Source organism: Aulonocara sp. 'chitande type north' Nkhata Bay, linkage group LG13, assembly GCF_057382095.1.
Source record: "Aulonocara sp. 'chitande type north' Nkhata Bay isolate Kocher_YH1m ecotype deep benthic linkage group LG13, A_spYH_male_GT1.1, whole genome shotgun sequence".
In the NCBI taxonomy this organism is placed as follows: domain Eukaryota; kingdom Metazoa; phylum Chordata; class Actinopteri; order Cichliformes; family Cichlidae; genus Aulonocara; species Aulonocara sp. 'chitande type north' Nkhata Bay.
In genome coordinates, this window is record NC_141356.1 from 5,367,547 (window position 1) to 5,385,861 (window position 18,315).

At 41.7% G+C, this 18,315-nt stretch overlaps 2 protein-coding genes across 4 annotated transcripts in view; one reads left to right on the forward strand and one right to left on the reverse strand.

Annotated features, from left to right (window-relative positions):
* The window catches only part of ttc7a (tetratricopeptide repeat domain 7A), a 69,090-nt gene extending 58,039 nt beyond the window's left edge, over window positions 1–11,051 (reverse strand). For 2 of the 3 annotated variants that reach the window (XM_086258364.1, XM_086258363.1), the window contains exons 1-7: window positions 10,938–11,051; window positions 9,982–10,168; window positions 6,093–6,256; window positions 5,732–5,900; window positions 1,875–2,005; window positions 1,573–1,697; window positions 716–794 (exon numbers count right to left, since the gene is read on the reverse strand). In XM_086258364.1, the coding sequence (XP_086114490.1) occupies window positions 716–794; window positions 1,573–1,697; window positions 1,875–2,005; window positions 5,732–5,900; window positions 6,093–6,256; window positions 9,982–10,168; window positions 10,938–10,994 (912 nt within the window). In that variant the 5' untranslated portion in view covers window positions 10,995–11,051. Of the gene's footprint in view, window positions 1–715; window positions 795–1,572; window positions 1,698–1,874; window positions 2,006–5,731; window positions 5,901–6,092; window positions 6,257–9,981; window positions 10,169–10,843 lie in introns of all 3 variants that reach the window. The other variant, XM_086258365.1, reaches the window with a different exon arrangement.
* A 2,115-nt stretch (window positions 11,052–13,166) lies between these two features.
* mcfd2 (multiple coagulation factor deficiency 2, ER cargo receptor complex subunit) lies at window positions 13,167–16,980 on the forward strand. Its single transcript, XM_086258366.1, has 4 exons — window positions 13,167–13,264; window positions 13,792–13,965; window positions 14,060–14,219; window positions 15,099–16,980. Exons 2-4 carry the CDS (start codon window positions 13,796–13,798, stop codon window positions 15,228–15,230), a joined length of 462 nt encoding a protein of 153 aa, XP_086114492.1. The 5' UTR covers window positions 13,167–13,264; window positions 13,792–13,795; the 3' UTR covers window positions 15,231–16,980.
* The last annotated feature ends 1,335 nt before the right edge of the window (window positions 16,981–18,315 follow it).

Consider the following 18,315-nt stretch of genomic DNA (forward strand, 5'->3'; position numbering starts at 1 on the left):
GCAAAGGCTTCTTAACCACAGTTTGTAACTGAATTGATTGTATTTTAGGAGCTCCGCTCTCACTGGCATCATACAGATTCAAGAACAGTCCTGAACTTTCAGTTTACAGGGATTACTCATATCTGACTATATGTGATCATGTTTAATATGATCATCCACTCACCGCTGTAACAGTTTATACACATGACAGAAAAATGCAGAATCTGTCCACTTGAAAATTTGAATGATAATAATAATAAGAATAGAAATAACTTTCTTTTTTCTTTTTTTTTTACTGATCGTTTTACAGAAAACATTCCCGTATAAAGATGTGTTTTCAGTGTTTTTCTCTAAAGCCAAAACACTGGACTTCATCAGATTTGGTGCAGAGTTGGAACAGTCCCAAAGAAAGAAAATATTACATTTGAATGTGGACAGGTCACTGGCTTTGGTGGAAGGCGCGTTCGCCTACAGTCTCTCTAGATTACAAATTGTGCTGAACCAATCACCTGCACATCATATGGCAGCAGGTCAGTTAGTACTTGTTCTTGTGTTATTATGTATGTGTATGCATAATATTACACATACAAACTGCATGAAAGCTGGTGAAAGCATACGACTGGTGTCGAGTAAATGGACTTGAAGTATGTCACAATGGTTAAGTATTAGAATACAGTGCAGTGTGTGTGTGTGTGTGTGTGTGTGTGTGTGCGCGTGTGTGTGAGAGGTGGCCCACCTTTCTGAAGTTCTGAGACCCTCGTGACTCCACCACCCTCAGCACTCTACGCAGCTGGTGAGCACCCTGTGCAAGATGACTAACACACACACACACACACACACACACACACACACACACACACACACACACACAGTAAGCATATATCAGTGTGACATGTAGGTGTGAAAGTGTAACATTAAACAAAAATAAATGTGCAGAAGAAGAAGAAGTTAGGCGATCTAGTATCACAGTGTTACAGAGATAAAGTCCTGCAGGACGTTTGTTGCCATGTAATCAAAGCAAAAGTTTTTCTTTGACTGAGACAACACACTCGAACTCTTCTTTACTCACAGCGACCTCATTTATGGGCAGTGGATGAATGAGTAAGACATAATATTATACTTTTTACAGAGATGGTGTTCCTATGTGACCATTCAAACGCACCTTGCTTTTCTATGTCTAAGAGCAACACTGCCACCTATTGATCACGAGTAAAAATGCATCTGTGGTGCACTAAGGTCAAGTGGTGCTGGAAAGCTTAGGCTTGATTTCTTCTTCTCCTCTTCACTTTAACACAAGCTAAACGACAGAGCACACAGCTCTCTGCTCCGCAGAGCGAGTCTTGTGATCAAAGGAGGAATCAGCAATAAAACTCTGCAGTGCACAAAACAAGAATCCAATCTGCAGCTACACATGTAACAAATTCTATTTAATAATTATGTAAATATAATCAGAACAAAATTGAAATCATCTGACTTGTACTCTTATCAAAGACGTTGGAATTATACTGTCACATGTGAGCATGTGTAAAGATGTTTGCTGGTCTATTTTTTGCTTTTGAAAAATAATATGGTTGTTATGGTTGCTACCCTCACCCCCTATGCAGCAGACAAAGGTAAGCACTCTGTAATGCAGCCTGCAGGAAGTAGCCCAGTTCAATATCACTGGGTGAGTGAAGTAAAATGGTTTTGGCTGACTTGATGTGGGGTGTTGTTACAACCTGAAAACACAGAGATAAAACAGACAAGATTATTAACCCCCTATGAAATTTAAAGTTTCTGTCAAAAGATTATTACAACAACTCAGTAAACAGTAAAATGGAGTAAAATGCCAAACCAAACACAGCCATAACAGGGTCACACACGCTCATGCTCTCACACGGGCATAAAAAGCCCACCTTATCGAGCTCCTGCAGGTAGGACAGAGCTGCATCACAGGCCCTGAGGTAACAGGACAGGGACTCCTCCTCTCTCTCAGAAAGACGAACACGGGACACGGCAGACAGCGTCTGGTGATCCAGAGACAGACCTGAAACGCACGGAGAGAGACCGTGGCTTTTTTACGAGCACCTGCTCTCAGCGACTAACTAAGCAAACAAACTAACAAAAGCTACCATTAAAAATGTAACTGCTTTAGTTTTCAGCTGGTCAGGTTAAGCTGAAAATGTAATACAGGAGCTGTGGGTGACTGGAAGAGGTCAGTTTACCTGATAAAATCATTAGTATTACTAATAACAACATTTCAAACAGGGTTTTTCGAAATGTGGCAGCTAGGGGTAAATGTTGTGACGTATATGTGAAATACAGAGGCTGAGCCTCACAAAATAGACTGAAAGTGGCGATAATCAAACTTTACTGCTTCAACTGTTTGTCCATTCATCGTTACTCGGTCTGCACTTGCAATGCTCAGTTGCTCTGACAGACTTCACCGAGATAGATCTGAAAATACAAGTAAGTTTAGTCTGTTAAAATGAGACTCGGATGTGCGTTGGACAGCTCTGACAATATTTACTAGTCCCAGAGGATGAATCCTGATCTTAGATGATCCCATGACTTTTCCTCGAGCATCTCTCAAGGTTAGTATTTGTGATTTCAAGTGAAGTATCTCAGCAGTTCTTGGATGGAAAATTGGTACAAATGTTAGCGTCTCCTTCAGGATGAGCATCTAATAACTATGGTTATCCTGTCTGCATGGCCATTTTCAGTTATACAAACGAAGGCATCACCTTTAGGGCTTTGATTGTCTTCCTGTGGAGGGTTAGGGCTAGTTCCTTTCTGCATTTCTATGCTCATGAACATCCTTCCTGCCTACATTTTCCCCTAATCCCCCTTAGTCAGTTGTGGTAGATGGCTGGTTCACCCAGAGGTTTCTTCCTTTCTTCCATTTGGTTTTGTGGAGGGGCTTTCACCTTAAAATTTAAAGCTTTGTGCTGTATACATAAAAATTGAACTGAACACTGTCCTTTTGTTTTTGTTTGTTTGTTTTTTCTACTTATAATTGCATTTCTGATGCACAAGTACAGAAGCGGCCGTTAACAGGCTGGTGCTGTCCAGATGATGTCTGCTAGTGCACTTATTTGTACAAACAAGTGGGGGGGACTTCTCGAGACCGCAGGAGGCCTGTGACGGGCAGCAGTCTCAAGCCAGACGCCAAGCTAAATCAAATAAGGAGACGTCATCATCCAAGTATTCACATCTGACTTCATTTCCAAAGCAACCCTGGGAAAAGTGCAGGAAGGAGACAAGCAGCTCCCGGAGGATCTGATCTACGTTAAAAGTGTTTGCAAAGACAATCCTTCAGTGGGCTTCAAAGCAATCAAAAGAAATCTGACAGTTATTGCAACAAATTCTCTCCAGTTTGATGAGCGTGAGGTCACATCCGATCATCAGGAAACAGGGAGTGTAGCCGCGTAATGATGATGATTATGATGAGTGAAACAAGATTATCCAGGCCTCCAGTGTAATGTTCTGTGAATGTGATCTGTGACCTTTAATGATGCTGGTATTCAGTGAGTCACATTAGAGCAAAAAAAAAAAAAAAAACACTTAAGGCTGTATCTGACTGGAAAGAGCATATTTTTAAAATGACTCCAAAATAAAAAGTGATGGAGGGGGAGGGGGGCGTTCATGTTTGGGCTTGAGACAGCTTGTGATTGTGACTAACTGTAAATCCTCCCTTCACGTATGACTCATGATTGTTGTGCTTTTAAAAGAAGCATCTGTAGAAAAACGTGTCAAGACAAAGACCAGAGGTGGGAAATCAGCTTCCAGACGAGCTTTACGTTGTTAGCTTATTCCCAATCTGCTCCCTCGAGGTGTCTGCGGGACAGAACAGCGATGCATAGAAAGAAAATGCACCGCTTCATCAGGATCTTTAAGGTTAAAACACAATAGTAGCTCCGTGCCCAATCAAGCTGATGTTTTCCAGTCGTGCAACGTTTGAATCCACAGTCTGGCCCGTTGCCTCCCTTCCATTTCCACTTCCAAACCCCATAAAAGGTCATTGTGATTTTAAGGCTGTAACAGCTCCTATCAGAGGGATTAGTTAAGGGATCATTAAGGAAATGTATGACGAGAGTAGTTCAACCTTGCTGCTGGTGTTTTTCAAGGAAACCTGCCAGTTCTTAGAGCTGCTTTTGCTTACTGAAGGTGCAGGCTGACAAGCAGGAGATGTGCTGTAAATGTAAACTGTGCAGCGGTGTAGCAGACATCCAGAAGCCATACTGAAACACTGTCAGCTGTGTTATGAAGTGCATTATATTTCATGTAGATAGGGTTAGAGTGAGACCACTGCACAGATGCGACATTGGTGGAACGTCCTGAAAACATTGAGATTGCAATATATAATGTATGCTTTCCACCTCGCAAGTATTCTTTAAAACCACCACGGGTCTGTCTCAGCACTCATACCTGGCAGTATTAACAAGCAGTCAAATTTCTCCTGCGTGACATTTTTATACTAACTGTGCCTCCAAGGATTTTAGAGGTTTATGGAGCTCACTGGGACAGGCTTCATTAATAAGGACATATCGTCACTCTTTCACACAAAGACTGTGGGCACAGCCAGGCTCCAGTGACACTTACAATCAGTTGGCATTAAAATCACACATTCAGGAGTGGAGAGAGGAGTTCCTGGAGTTAGTGGAGCGTTAAAGTGTAGAGTCTACTGTTTGTAAGAGGAAAAAGTTTTAATGGCTTCTGTCAGGTATATTTTTAAGTAATGATCCTGTTTCTAAATTAAAAGAAATGTTATTGCTGCTGAGTGCGAAAAAATCAATTAAGGTCTAAAGAGATTTTATTATTATTACGTGTCCTTGGTAGCTAGCGGTCTTCTGCTGTCGGTGCGCTGCTGCCACCAGCTGTCAGTCAGTGACATAGTGTAGAACCAGTAGCACGGCTGCAGTTAGCGGTACACGCTGATCGGCCACAAGTCAAAATCACAGGAAGGTGAGGTGAATCACATGCACTCGCTGTCGCCTTACAGTGAAATGCATTGGGAAACCTCGTGTCCTTGGGTTCATATGCATCGTTACTTAGACACATACCTAAATGCTTTTGAGGGGCATCTGCAGAATGAAGTGGAACACACCTGAGCTACCTGCCCTGTAACCCCCCTCATCCCAAAGGAGCTACTGCCAACGTCCTTTAAAATTAAATAAAAATGATCAGGAAAACCTCAAGTCCTGGTCCAAACTAAGCTAGTTTCTCCCCCATGACATTTCCCACGAGCCCTCCTGCTTCCTGCTGTCCCCTCGTTGTCCTCTGGTGCTGGTGAGTGTGCCGTGTTGTCAGTGATTTTGCTTTTTCATCGACCTTTCAGCCTTGCAGCTTAAAAACAGCCACTACCGTGTGAGTACGAAGATTAAAGCTCACTCCTCTTAACTTAAATGCATTCAAGACACTGTAGGATTTTCTTTCTCTTTGGTGTACCTGCAAAAAAGTGGATGTGCAAATCTCTTTCTTAATGCTGCCCATTGCAACGACTGTCGATCATGGCAGCTTAAAGAAACAAAGTCACGCAGTAGACAGCCATACAGGACAGGAAGTGCAGAAAGATTATGTAACCAACTATATTCAGTTAAAACTGAGCAGAGAGCATGCGCAGAAAACTACACACTCCCTACTGCACATGCAACAGATTGGATTCTCTGCAGTGTTTATCTTTGTTTTCTCTTCAAAATTAGTTTTTCTTTTCTTTGCTATCAAGAACCAACCAATTAAACTCTTAGAAATAGGAAAGAAAAACATTTTTTACCTTTAATCACGAACGCCTCAGCCAGCAGGCGGAGGTGGTAGGTCGGCTGGTCATCCTGCGTCAGCTCCTCCAGCCCCACCCTGGCACACATTCCCTGGGCGTCCCGGTAGCGTCCCTGCACGTAGTGCACTTTGGCCATCAGCAGCAGAGCCTCGTTCAAGTACCGGGGCTGCAGGACAGCAATATAAAGAAATGCTGAATAGGAAGAAGCCACGGAAAAGGATGGAATTTATAGAAGCTGTCGGTGCTCTGTGAAACAATGGCTTTAGGGCTTTGTTTGATTAAATGAAGGAAGTCGTTTTTTAAAAAGCAGAGCAAAGTCTAAAACTCAGATGTCAGAAGTAAGTTAGATGAGACTAACTGTTAGACGGCCTCGGCTAAGGATGGTATTGAGGAGTCTTTTGGCCTTGCACAGTTTGGGCTGGGTTTTGTCCACCAAAGGTTTGGACCTGCGTAGCAGATCCATGTTTTCCAGCACGCACTCCTCCAGCAGCGCCTCTGCCATCAGCAGCGTCCCGTAATCATCTAAAGGAGGGGGCGGCATCAAAAAGGTTCACAGTGAGCGGAGTATGCTGAAGGTCTGAGCTAAAGGTCACAGGTCATTTGTTTCTGTAGCCAAAGCAAACCTCCCTCAGTCCATTCAAAACAGCAATTCCCAGGGAGAGCAGTTTAAACATGCCTGAGTCCTTAAGTCTGTTTAGAAACTACAGTTTCCATTTCTCCTAATATTTTTCCTAAAGAACTTTAATCTCGGTATCAGCAGATAAACACTCCCATCCACCTACAGCGATTTAAAGTTTACATGTGTAGTAAAACAACCCGCTTCAGATGGAGCCTTGCACTCAGTTACAGTCCAGTAGTAAACCTCAGTGTCTGTGTACACACACACACTCGATTAAAGCTTTCCTGTTTGGCTTTTTCACCGTGCGTATGTGTGTTTACCACTGCCAGCTCTGTGCGCAGTGTTTATGCCCTGATATACTTGACATATTTGCAAGTTTGGTTTATCAGCACAGTCAAGGCTGAAGATATCTGCGAGGGGAAGGTGGGGGCTAAACACCAGGACGTGTCTCAGCCCGTGGCCACATTAGGAGCAATGTAATAACTGCACCGTCAAGTTGGAGCCTAGACTTTGGCAAGAATCGGTGTTGTAAGGACTGAGATAAAAAAACAAAAACATTCTGGTTTCACTTCAAGACTTATCAAGTAGAAAGATCAAATTTACTCTGTAGTTTGCTCACACTCAGTTCTCTTGAATATCATCATTGCTCTGATTATCTGATTTTCTCTATTTTCATTTTAGGAGCAGCCTTATCATTTCCTACTAATCACCTCCCCTTTAGTCAACAATTTCCTTGGATTTCAATAAACATTTGAACCTCCTGTGAATAGGATCAAAGCGTTCGTTGCTATTACTGATGAGCTTTACTTTGTTTGAAGCGTGAGTAATAATGCTGGTTTCAATATTTTCATAGTAGCACATGGATCTCTTTATGAAAGAGGTCACTCATAGTGATAAACACAAAGAAAGTTTGCTTTTTTAGTTCTAATTCCCGGATGTTTTCAACCCATTGCTTGTTCTTTTATGAAAAACTCACAGCATTGATTTGGTCTCTTCTGTTCCTACTTTGTCCCTGTCAGACATCTCCCTCTGGGAGCCAGCATTCTTTCTTGTTTTTATTTTATTTATTTATTTATTTTTGCTAAAAAAAAAATAAAAAAGAAGGAAAAAAGAAGCTCATTCAAGATTGTTTGAAACACTGAAGTTACTAAATTACTTTTTTCATTGTGTTTTAGTGGAGGTAGTTGCAAATTATCAAACACTACTGGTTAGCTAAAGGTTAGCCCTATAGCTAGATATGCTAATATATGAAGATTATAAACTCAGGGTTTGCAGGGAGATAAAGTACAGCAACTAGCTATCCAGTTAGTTAATGTTAACATTAAGTGGAGGTAGTTGCAAATTTTCAAACACTACTGGTTAGCTGATGGTTAGCCCTGTAACCAGATATGCTAATAATATGCTAAGAGTGATTTAAGGCAGATAAAGTATAGCAACTAGCTAGCTAGTCAGTTAAAGTAGTAGAGCATTTGGTTGCTTAGTAGCCAAATAACCCCTTTAGAAGTCAGTGCAGACCAAAATGGAGTAACAGATAGCACGCACTGCACTAACATTAAGGTGGACAGAAACACCACTCTAAATGTTTGCTAAGATGTTAGCTGTGCAGGCGTGCCTTCCACTCTGGTATGTCTGAAAGCCACCTGTTTTGTAAAATAACTTGTGTTCCTCTAAGCTAAACCTCTGTGGGTAAACAGCTTTCTAATTTGACCTGAGTACACACTTTCCAGCTTAGTTTATAACATCCAACATCCCTTTCCTCATTACACCCAGAATTTTTAAACCAAAACTGTAATGGTGAAAATGCTAATATTGAGGATTCAAAATGAGACTTCAGAAGCCTCACGTCCATGATTTTCTAACACTGGAAAATAACTTAAAATGTTAGAAATATTCCAGTGTTAGAAAATCAGCACTGCTCAGTGTTAGCCATTGTTAATCTTCAAAACTGACTAGGTTACTTTTAAACATATAACACTGTCAAAAGTGTTAATTTAACACTCAACAGTGTTGTATTTAACACTCAGAGGTGTGGACCCATTTAGACACTCTCTAGTGTTAATTTAACACTGGAGATTTTGCTGTGAATTAACGAAACCAGACACTGTGTTACTATGAGGTCTGTTTTAGTAGCTGAAGAACACAATTTTTTTTGATTAAGGAAGAAATTGACATTTTTAAATTGAGATTGAAACATTAGATTAGTTAGAAGCAACATTTCAATGCTCTAATATGAAATAATTTCAGATGTACACAGATGAATATAATGCTACACTACAACTTTCTGGTAAAATGGAGACACCTTGTGGTGAAAGCTTTTATTACATTTATAAAGGGTTTTTACAAAAAGTAGCTTTAAGGATACGTGCGATACCTGTGGGGAATAAAATGAATGGTCACATAATGTTTTTTAAATTCACAAATAAAAATGAATAAATAAATACATTTACTACACAGTAGAATATACTGTACTTCCCGTATTTTACTAAAAGCTCCAAATCTTCGTCTGCCTTACACACCTTATCCAAGTAGCTATCCTAAAAGATCTGCTGTTTTTAAGTAGCGCATCTGTCCTTTCTGTTTGAGTGAGATAAAATCAGACTGTTACATCTTCCTCACAACATCACCTACAGCAAACTCCCCAAAGAAAAACATTTGAAACTTGAAAGCAGAGTACACCACCTATTACTGCTTTTTTACAGTTTTACAGTTGGTTGGAAGTTTAACAGCTTATTGCTTTACTTGAAACAAAGTTCCTCTATCTCTAATCTAAAAAGAAAAACCGTTCCACACACAGTTCCTGACAGATCAGCTACAGTGTGAGTCATGCATGCTCACAGAAATACCACATTAATTTAACACATGAGCGCGTGTGCGAGCGAGGAGAAACTGCTGGTCTGCACTATCAGCCAGGACCTCAGCCCATATTTACTCTGCTAAGGTGAGGGTTGGAGGCAGGTGCATTAGTGAGCTACCAAATGAATGCTTTATGAGGCACAGAAACAATATGCGTGTTTGCATTTCTTTGAGCACGTGTACAGTGTCAAGTGATTTCAAGGGCAGAGGCAGGCAGCTAATAACCTGTTGGAAAAATCTTGTTTTGCATGCAGGCAATACTGCTCATCTTGCACGCAGAAGGCCACTCAGTTCCTTTAATTATTTATATACCCTTTCAGTGTGTCTACTGTAAACTTTCATTGAGGCCATCCTACTGCCCTGTGTGACCCTCTCTGCACATCACATTTATTGCTGTAATATCAACGCTTGAATAGATTTGCTTAGAAAAACTTCAACAAGCAGAAGCCAGTGTTGAGAGATCAAGGTCCAACCTGTGCGCAAAAAACACTGCAAAAAATGTCCATGCTTGATCAACACTCAGTGAGTGTTTTGTGCAAATCATTAGAACTAAAGCTCGTGGATATTGCTATAAATCCTCAGTACTTTTAATTGTTTAAGAGAATTTCTTACCGCTTCTCCCCTGGAAGCAGCTTCCCGAAACTTAAAAAACTTTTTCTTTTTTTCCTTTTTTTTACAGTTTACAGATCAATGAACAGTTAAAAAACAGCCAGGAAGTGACAACAGCCACCTGAACTTAAAAAAAAAACCCAGGTGCATACCACCATCAACTCACCGTCTTCGTGGATCCGCGCAGCCTGCATCTGCTCAACTATCGCCGGCATCTTGTCCCACTGGCACTCGGCCCGGTAGCGCTCCAGCTCCGCTTCCAGCCGGGCCTGAGTGAAAGAAATCCGGGATGCCATCGCCGCTCTGTCCCGATGGTGACTGTACTCCCCGGACACGATGGGAGTAACTGCAGACTAGGACCAGGAGAAATAAATGTGTAATCACAGAGTGCGGAGGGAGACTGGTGGAGGGTGGGGTGTGGGTTATTACGGGCACAGAAAGTCAACAGCAGCAAAGTCCAGAGAAATACATGCAGGCGTTAACATGGGTTTAATTGCTGTTACATTACACATCTGTAGGAAGCCCCAAGAACCCGCACGCTCTGTTTGTGCAGGAACTATTGCTCGTGTTTATTATAACATTCACATTCCTGCTTTTCTGTCTAAAGCTTTTCCCCCTTCAACTTCAAATGAGTGTGGCATTTGGAGAGGACTTGATCTGTAGCTGTTTGAAGGGAAGGAAGTCCTCTTAAAACCCATGCCCCTAATCTCTTGCCGTCAACACTTTAACTGGATCAGGTAGAGCTTAAGAAACAGCAATGCAAAGAATGCTGCAGCAAAGTGGGCAACCCAGCCGAGGCAGGATATACAGTACAGACACATATTGTGGGTTGTTTTTTTTTAAATAAATGAGTGAAAAACAAAATCTGTTGTAAATCTTTGGTTCACTGACGCTGGATCAGTACATCTGACAGCTATTGCGCTGTGAGGTGTAATTGCGCTTTATCAAGCTCAAGCTCAGGAATGTGATGTAAAATATAATTCAACTAAATGGGGGACGCTGGGGGGAATCACACAGTGAGCATTTACCCATGAAACCACAGCACAGGGTGCACATACAGAGGAAACGAGGGTCACTGACTACTCAGGATCTATCAGCTACTTTATGACATTAAAATAAAACCTCAAGCCTCCTGAACAGAGACTTAGCTGCTTCATTTTCTCTCTGGAAAGTTGACATTTGCTTGACATAAACGACGCTCGTCCCTCTTGTCGTGTCCACCACCCTGTGCCGTGCGGTACTGACAGACCTTACAGCTGAGCGGCCACGCCCCCTGCTGACGTAGAGAACGTCTCAACTCAAAGTGACCCGATAAGATAGGTCCGCCACCAGGGGCGTGGCTTCGTTTGAGCATACAAAAAGGGGGCTCTTTAAGTGGAGGTGTGTATGTGTGTGTTCATGGATATTTAGAACTTTATGGTAGGAATACTTTTACATATGTAAATATCTGGGACATATCATTGGATTCTCCAGGCCTCTCTGAACCCCGGTGGGAATTTTCGCCAACCCCAAATTCTAGAGTGGCTCCGTGGTTTGGTGGGTCACACAATTTGATGTGAAGTTTGCTGGTTCTATTCAAGGAAGAGACAGACAAAGAAAAGCCCAACATCAGAGGGTCACAAGCTAGTGTATACTCCTTCAGCTGGTGTTGTGCCAAAAAAGAGAGTGTGTTTTTTATGGGTAACGTATTTTATTATGTTGGTAAAAAAGACTGTAGTCAACAGGATTTATGGAGGGGTTATATATGGAGAGGAAAGAAATGACATGTTTTGCTGGTATCTTTATGATCCAGCCTTATTGTAATTACATTATATTCAATCTAGTGCTTTTTGGCCACTTAAAATATCTCTTGAGAGCTATTACATTATATTTGTTGCAATTTCTGCTGCCCTCTTGGCCATATTCCTCTTTAGAAAATACATTTTTAATGTTGATGTGTCTTTTTAGCTGGATAAAGCAATAGTATATAAAACTCACTTTGCCAAAAAACTGATTGCTGCTTTTACCTTCTGGTAGGAAAAGTTGCTTGTGGTTTAAAATGACTTTATATGATTCTTGACATAACCCTATTTGACAGGTTATCGGTCATTTATAAGAGTTTAAATACTGGAAATCACTTTTTTCTTGGCACAACACCAGTCCTTAGCTGGCAAAGGTTGTGTCAGGAAGTGAAACAATGTGGATCTTTTTCCCGTGGTGACCCCTGCATGCTCATAGCACAACAGGAGAGGAATTGACGCTGTGCTGCTATTGGCTGAGATCACAAATGCTGTGTGGGATGGGAATAATTAGGTTGGCCTCAAAAGATTCACTGGTTCCATAAACTTGTCATTAAGCATATTCATATTTGAGATGTGAAAAACACCCAACATTAGAGAAAATATGCCTGCCTCTGTGACAGGAAATCTTTACTGAGATTTTTCTTTTAAATCCATCTATCGTTTAATGTTTTATTAGGGAAGACAACACTGACACATACAGTCTTGTGGGGGGGGGAGTACATTCTTACTGATTCTGAGGAACTAAAGAGATTCAAGACTAAACTGGAGATGTTTGGCCAAAAGCAAACACAGGATAAGAGCACAAACACCTCATAGTGTCATGCACAGTGGTGACGGTTTGGATCAAAGTCCAGATTGAAACTTAATTGAAAGGCTGTGCTGGGACCTTGGGAGAGCTGTGCATAAACGAATGCAACCAAAGACCAATGAACCAAATTCTTGATGCATGTTCAATCATCCAGGTAAATCCCAAAAGGTTGGAACTGACCTCACAGCTCTTCGTTCATTCAGTGGTCTGGTTTTAGTCATTGTGCAAATATAAGATTGGGGAAACCTGCAGTCAGCTGAGACTGAAGAAGTCACTTGGATGAGTGACGAAACGTATCTCCCACTGAAAACGCTACGTCCAGATGAACAGAATCAACTTTTTGGGGCCAAAATTCCTCCACGATGACGAGAGAGGCTTGTAAAGTCATACAAAAACTAAAAGTTTACAAAAAACCTTCAAGTTATTACCGCTAAAGGTGATTCAACAGCATGTCTGTCGCATGAATTCGTAAATTCTGTCAAATGATCAAAACGCTAGTTCGTGAAAACGGAAAGCACTAGAAATATATAAAATTATTCTATACGGAATATTCTACAAGGTTTAGTTTGAGCTTATTAATGTATAGCAATTGTACACGAATCTTACTGTAACCCACAACAAAATAATAAAACTAATTTTAGCTTTAGACAGAGAAAGACGAAGAATTCAGAATAACGTGGAGGGAATCATCTTGCCCCAGTTGAGCGCTCTCGGATAGCTGCAGCCAATCACAATGAGCTGTCGTGTCAAAGTGAAGCTACGGAAAGCCGCTCAGTCCGAGAAAGCTCGGATTGATCATTAAAGCAGCAAACTACGCACAACTGTTCGCGGATACAGGTGAAGATAGAAATTATTTAAACGTAAGTACATATACATCTTTTTTATTTCTTTACCAGTTACACCAAGTCATGACCCATGAAATTATGTTATTTCAGCGTAGCCCTGAGATGCAGCTTGTTGCTGTATTTATCTTATAATGGCTCTCAAGCTAACGGTCATACATCCCTCTTTTAATGTGGCTGTTTAACTGAGTTAGCATAGCAGTGTAATCTCACAGTTTACTGCAGAAACATCCCTATTAGTGCGGTCCATGCACTGTGTGTGTCTGTGGTGTTTTTTGTTAAAATGGGCCATAAACACATGGTGCTTATTTGTAGCACCTTGCTGTTGTCTTATAGAGCCAGATATCAAACTTATAAAACAGGTGTGAATGTAGTTTGATCAGGAGAAACATGTTAATCGGTAAGAAGGACATTCAAATGTGTTGCTGGATGTAAGTGAGGTGCTAAACTGAGGACATTTGAGTAGTAAGAAGGTGATGTCCAACATAGATATTCAGGAGCTGTGTTCCTGAACTTGCTGACTCTCAGTCTTTGCCTTTCCGCAGCAGAATGAGGAGCAGCAGGTGTAGTGTGCAGTGGGGGGGTATGCTCCTCTTTTTGTCCTGCTGTTTTCTGTGCGCTCACGCTCAGATGAACCCAGACCACCACCATCAGCAGCAGATCGTAGAAAGTGCAGCCAGCCAACATCGCCTGGATAGAAACATGGTTCAAGACAAAGAGTGAGTGGCATGGCCGTGCACGACTCAGGACGAGGTGAACTTTGGGTTCTGTCTAATCAGTAGCTGTGTTTGTTTGTTGTTCCTCTGGTGGCAGCCACATCATGGAGCATTTAGAGGGCGTCATAGACAAACCAGAGAAAGACATGACGCCCCAGGAGCTCCAGCTGCACTATTTCAAAATGCACGATTACGATGGGAACAACCTGCTGGACGGGCTGGAGCTTGCAACAGCAATCTCACATGTACACAGAGAGGTGAGAATTCATGTGTGAGCACGTTTTTTTTGTCATAGTTGGCATTAAAAGGATACATAACGGTTACTTTCCCACTTCCTCATACCCTTCTTATTGTGGGATGGGACTGAGACATTTAAATGCTTTGTGTTTCAGAAAGTTGGGACAGGGGCATGTTTACCTATCTTTTAGCAGCACTCTGTAAATGTTAGCTTTGCTCTAGTGTTTTTTTTCTTTTATATAGAATATCAGCATGTCTGCAGTTCAGGGTCTCTTCTCATCATAATATTTTTAAAATTTGTTTCATAACGCACCAGATGTTTCAGTGGGTGACAGGTCAGTACTGCAGGCGGTCTTTAAGCTCCAGGACTTCTTTATATGGGAGTCATGCTGTTGGAATATTTGCACAGTGTGTTAGGAATTGTCTTGCACAAATAAGGTATTCTCACCAAAGGCACAACTTGCCACCAAGTTGCAATACACACAAAGGTCACAGCTAATCAGTACAGATTTTCGGCCTTGTCCCTTGTGCACCGAGACTTCTCTGAATCTTTTATTGACACTGTCTCCCATTAAGCCCGTTACTAGCTTTAATTAGCTGGTAGGTTTTGAGCCTCATCTTTGTTATCCCGCTAACTTTTTAAATGTTCAGGAAGGTGTCAGGAAGTGTGTGTGGGACAAAATCGGTGACAATGCGGATCCATCACCCCTTAGGAAACAAAGAATTCATGCAACGTGACACCAAAGCGATTAAAAAACAGTTTTGTTAGCTGACACGTTTTCTGCTCCTTTATTTCTGTGGCTGTGATTAAAAATATTGTTGTGACACATTTTTCGCCTCACGATTCCTGCGCACAGAAAGGTCCAATCGTTTTCGCTGCTCTGCTCGTCTCTGTTTAGGAGAGAGGAGAGAGCAGCCAGCCAATGAAAGAGGAGGAACTCATTGCTCTCATCGATGACGTTCTGAAGGACGATGACAAAAACAATGACGGCTACATAGATTACGCAGAGTTCGCCAAATCGCTGGAGTAGAGCGTCTTTCTGTTGCTTCCCGTCCACGAAGACAGCGAGGAATCAGCAGAGAGGCTGGAGGGTGAGCGTACCTGCAGCCAAAACTGAGAAGCCGCACAACTTTTTAGAGGACCGTCTTTGATTTCTTTCTTACAGATTATCGGTCAGGAGTATCGATCGTTCGTGAAACTTCTGACGGATGATTTTTCCAAGCTGAATCAGCAGTAATCTGATAAATGACAAAAAGGGTGGAACACAGGATGCCCTTTGTTTCAGTCTGGTGGAGTCTTCCACTTCATTAGGACCTTTTGTGTGTGTGTGTGTGTGTGTAGATGCCATTTCAAAGGGCCAGTTCACCTAAATTGGTATTTTTCTAGTTAATCCTTAGCAGTATACTTTCAGATCTGAATCCCCTGTTTGTTGGAGCTGCATATGTGCAGGTGGGGAGTTTTAAGGCGGCCTCATTCACACACAAGCCCTGAACGACTGGAGGAGCAGTACTCTGAGTGTGTGGATTAAAAAAACAAAGGAACAGGAAGTGATTAAGGTACAACAAGCAGGTGGTTAACTGAGGCCTGGTTAACCGCCTGTAACTTCCGGTTTCCACAGTGAAGCTTGGACTTCACTATATTCTAAATACTGTATTCTAAGCAAAGCTGCCTTTGATTTTGGGTGAACTGATCCTTGACATGTACAAAAGCTTGGGTAGAGTGTTTTCTTTTAGTGGTGCTACACTTTGATTCTCTCTGGCAGCACAACAGTCTGTAGATAGTGTCCTCACATTAAAGGGGACCTGTTCTACTCATTTCCAGTTCTATATTTTTATTCTGGGACTTTCGAGAGTAGCTTTGTGTTATTCAGAGTTCAGAATATGCCTTATTGATCTTTGATTGGCCACTGCACAACCACATTAAGGATATCTGTTCTCATCGACATCATACTGAAAATAAAAAAAGGTAAGTGGAGCGTTTAGATCAATCTGAAACCTGAGCTTTACTTTAATATACAGCCAAGAACATCCAACACTGTAAAAGTGTATTTATATGACATGATGGGTCCCCTTTATGTGAAGTAGTTCTGCTTCAGACGGACACACTCATTTACAAGCACACTCATGCTGAACACAGCGGGCCAAATGGTTCCTCCTGTCAATCTGTTTAATTTGCTGTTTGTGTGAGGATGGTTCCCATGACAACAGAAAGTGACCTTGACTTGATCACAGTCCGTATGTTTGATGTGAAGCCCGAGGCTGCAGGTTACAGTAGCAGAAATACTGTCTGTGTTTCAGTTGTGACACCTTCCCGATTAAAACGACAAAAAAAAATGAGCCGGCGTGATAATCGCAGAGTCAGCAGGAGCTCGACGCACACCTGTCCTCGCAGAGTGAATGTAAAGCAGTGGCGTGTTGCAGATTCTTCATCACTGGATAAGCTAGACTAAACGCACACTGCCGTTAGTTTTTAAAGCGGACTCTGTTTTACGGGCCTTCAGGAAAGGACTTGAACACAACACATTTGCTTCAGACTTTAGCTGCCTTTAAAACAGACGTGAGTATAATATGTCAGGTTAGGTCTGTTCAATTCATCTGTGATTTCTTCTGAAGTAGTTTTATTTTTTTGCCACACGTTGATGACTTCTCTATATTTTTGCCATCTAGTATTAACTCTTCAGTCAACTCAGGTTTTTCTGAGTGCAAATATTTAAAAAGCATAACAGATGCGACTGTGTTGTCTCTGTAATGTGAAATATTAAAAGAAGACTGTATTCTGCACACCTTTTTCATGTAGTGCTGTCTGTGTTATTTGTTGTTGGTCACGTTTGGAAAAAGAAGATACGATAGAAGGATCGCCCTCTGCTGACCACTAGAAAGAATGCAGCTTGAAAGTGTTGTGCATTGGCTTCAATTATCAGATCCAGAAGGTATGTCCACAGTTTCTATGTAGGACATAATTATAATTATATCAGGACATAAAACTATTTATATAGACATACTGCGGGAACTCCACCTCCTTTAAGGGGACAACAAGTACGTCTTCATATCCTAAATAAATATTACATTTCATGTCAAAGCTGCAGGGGCAGCGAGGCTATTAAGGATTTGTGCGTGCGTGTCTGTGTGTGTGTACACACACACATGTTTAGACATCTTTGTGAGGACAGAAAATTGGCATGCTACTATACTTGTTGGGACCAACAGTCACTTATGGGGACAAAGTGCCCATCCACATGAGTTTGAAAACATTTTTCAGGCTCAAAATGTGGTTTTAGTGTTAAAGTTAGGTTATGGTTAGGTTTAGGCTGAGGGTTAGGGTTAGGCATTCATTTTTGATGGTTGGGGTAAGCGGCTGGGGCAGGGGTGGGCAACTCCAGGCCTCGAGGGCCGGTGTCCTGCAGGTTTTAGATCTCACCCTGGGTCAGCACACCTGAAACACATGACTAGTTTGTGACCAGGCCTCTGGAGAACTACAAGACATGTTATGGGGGTAATTTAGCCATTTGAATCAGCTGTGTTGGATCAAGGACACATCTAAAACCTGCAGGACACCGGCCCTCGAGGCCTGAAGTTGCCCACCCCTGGGCTAGGGAAAGCATTATGCCAATGAGATATTCTCACTAAGACAGGGGTCTCAAACTCCAGTCCTCGAGGGCCGGTGTCCTGCAACTTTTCCATGTGTCCCTGTTGCAACACCTGAATAAAATTAGTAAGTCATTAGCAAGAGTATAGAACTTGACTGCATGCTGAAGTGGCAACCACTAACTCTACTTAAGTAAAATGAGGTAAATGTAAGTGTTTGGAAAAATGTACTTCTAAAAGTACTTTTATTGCACCATGTTCATTCACTCATGAGCTGCTGTAACATGAATCAAATGGCTGAACTGGCACCTAAGCATGCAGGCAAGTTCTATAGAGTCTTGCTAATGAATTGTATTCATGTGTGTTGCAACAGGGACACATGGAAAAACAGAATGCAGTGATTTGCAAATCTCATGAACCATCATTGTTGCATTCACCATAGTTTTAAACTCCATCCATCCTCTTCCACTTATCCCAGCTGTCACAGGGAGAGAAGTCTATCACAAGGCTAACACAGAAACAGACAACCAT

Excerpts from the sequence above, each read along its gene's own strand:
- mcfd2 (XM_086258366.1), top strand. The coding sequence starts at position 13,796 with ATGAGGAGCAGCAGGTGTAGTGTGCAGTGGGGGGGTATGCTCCTCTTT. Across the intron at positions 13,966-14,059 it reads AACATGGTTCAAGACAAAGA|CCACATCATGGAGCATTTAG; the intron begins GTGAGTGGCATG and ends CTCTGGTGGCAG. Across the intron at positions 14,220-15,098 it reads TCTCACATGTACACAGAGAG|GAGAGAGGAGAGAGCAGCCA; the intron begins GTGAGAATTCAT and ends GTCTCTGTTTAG.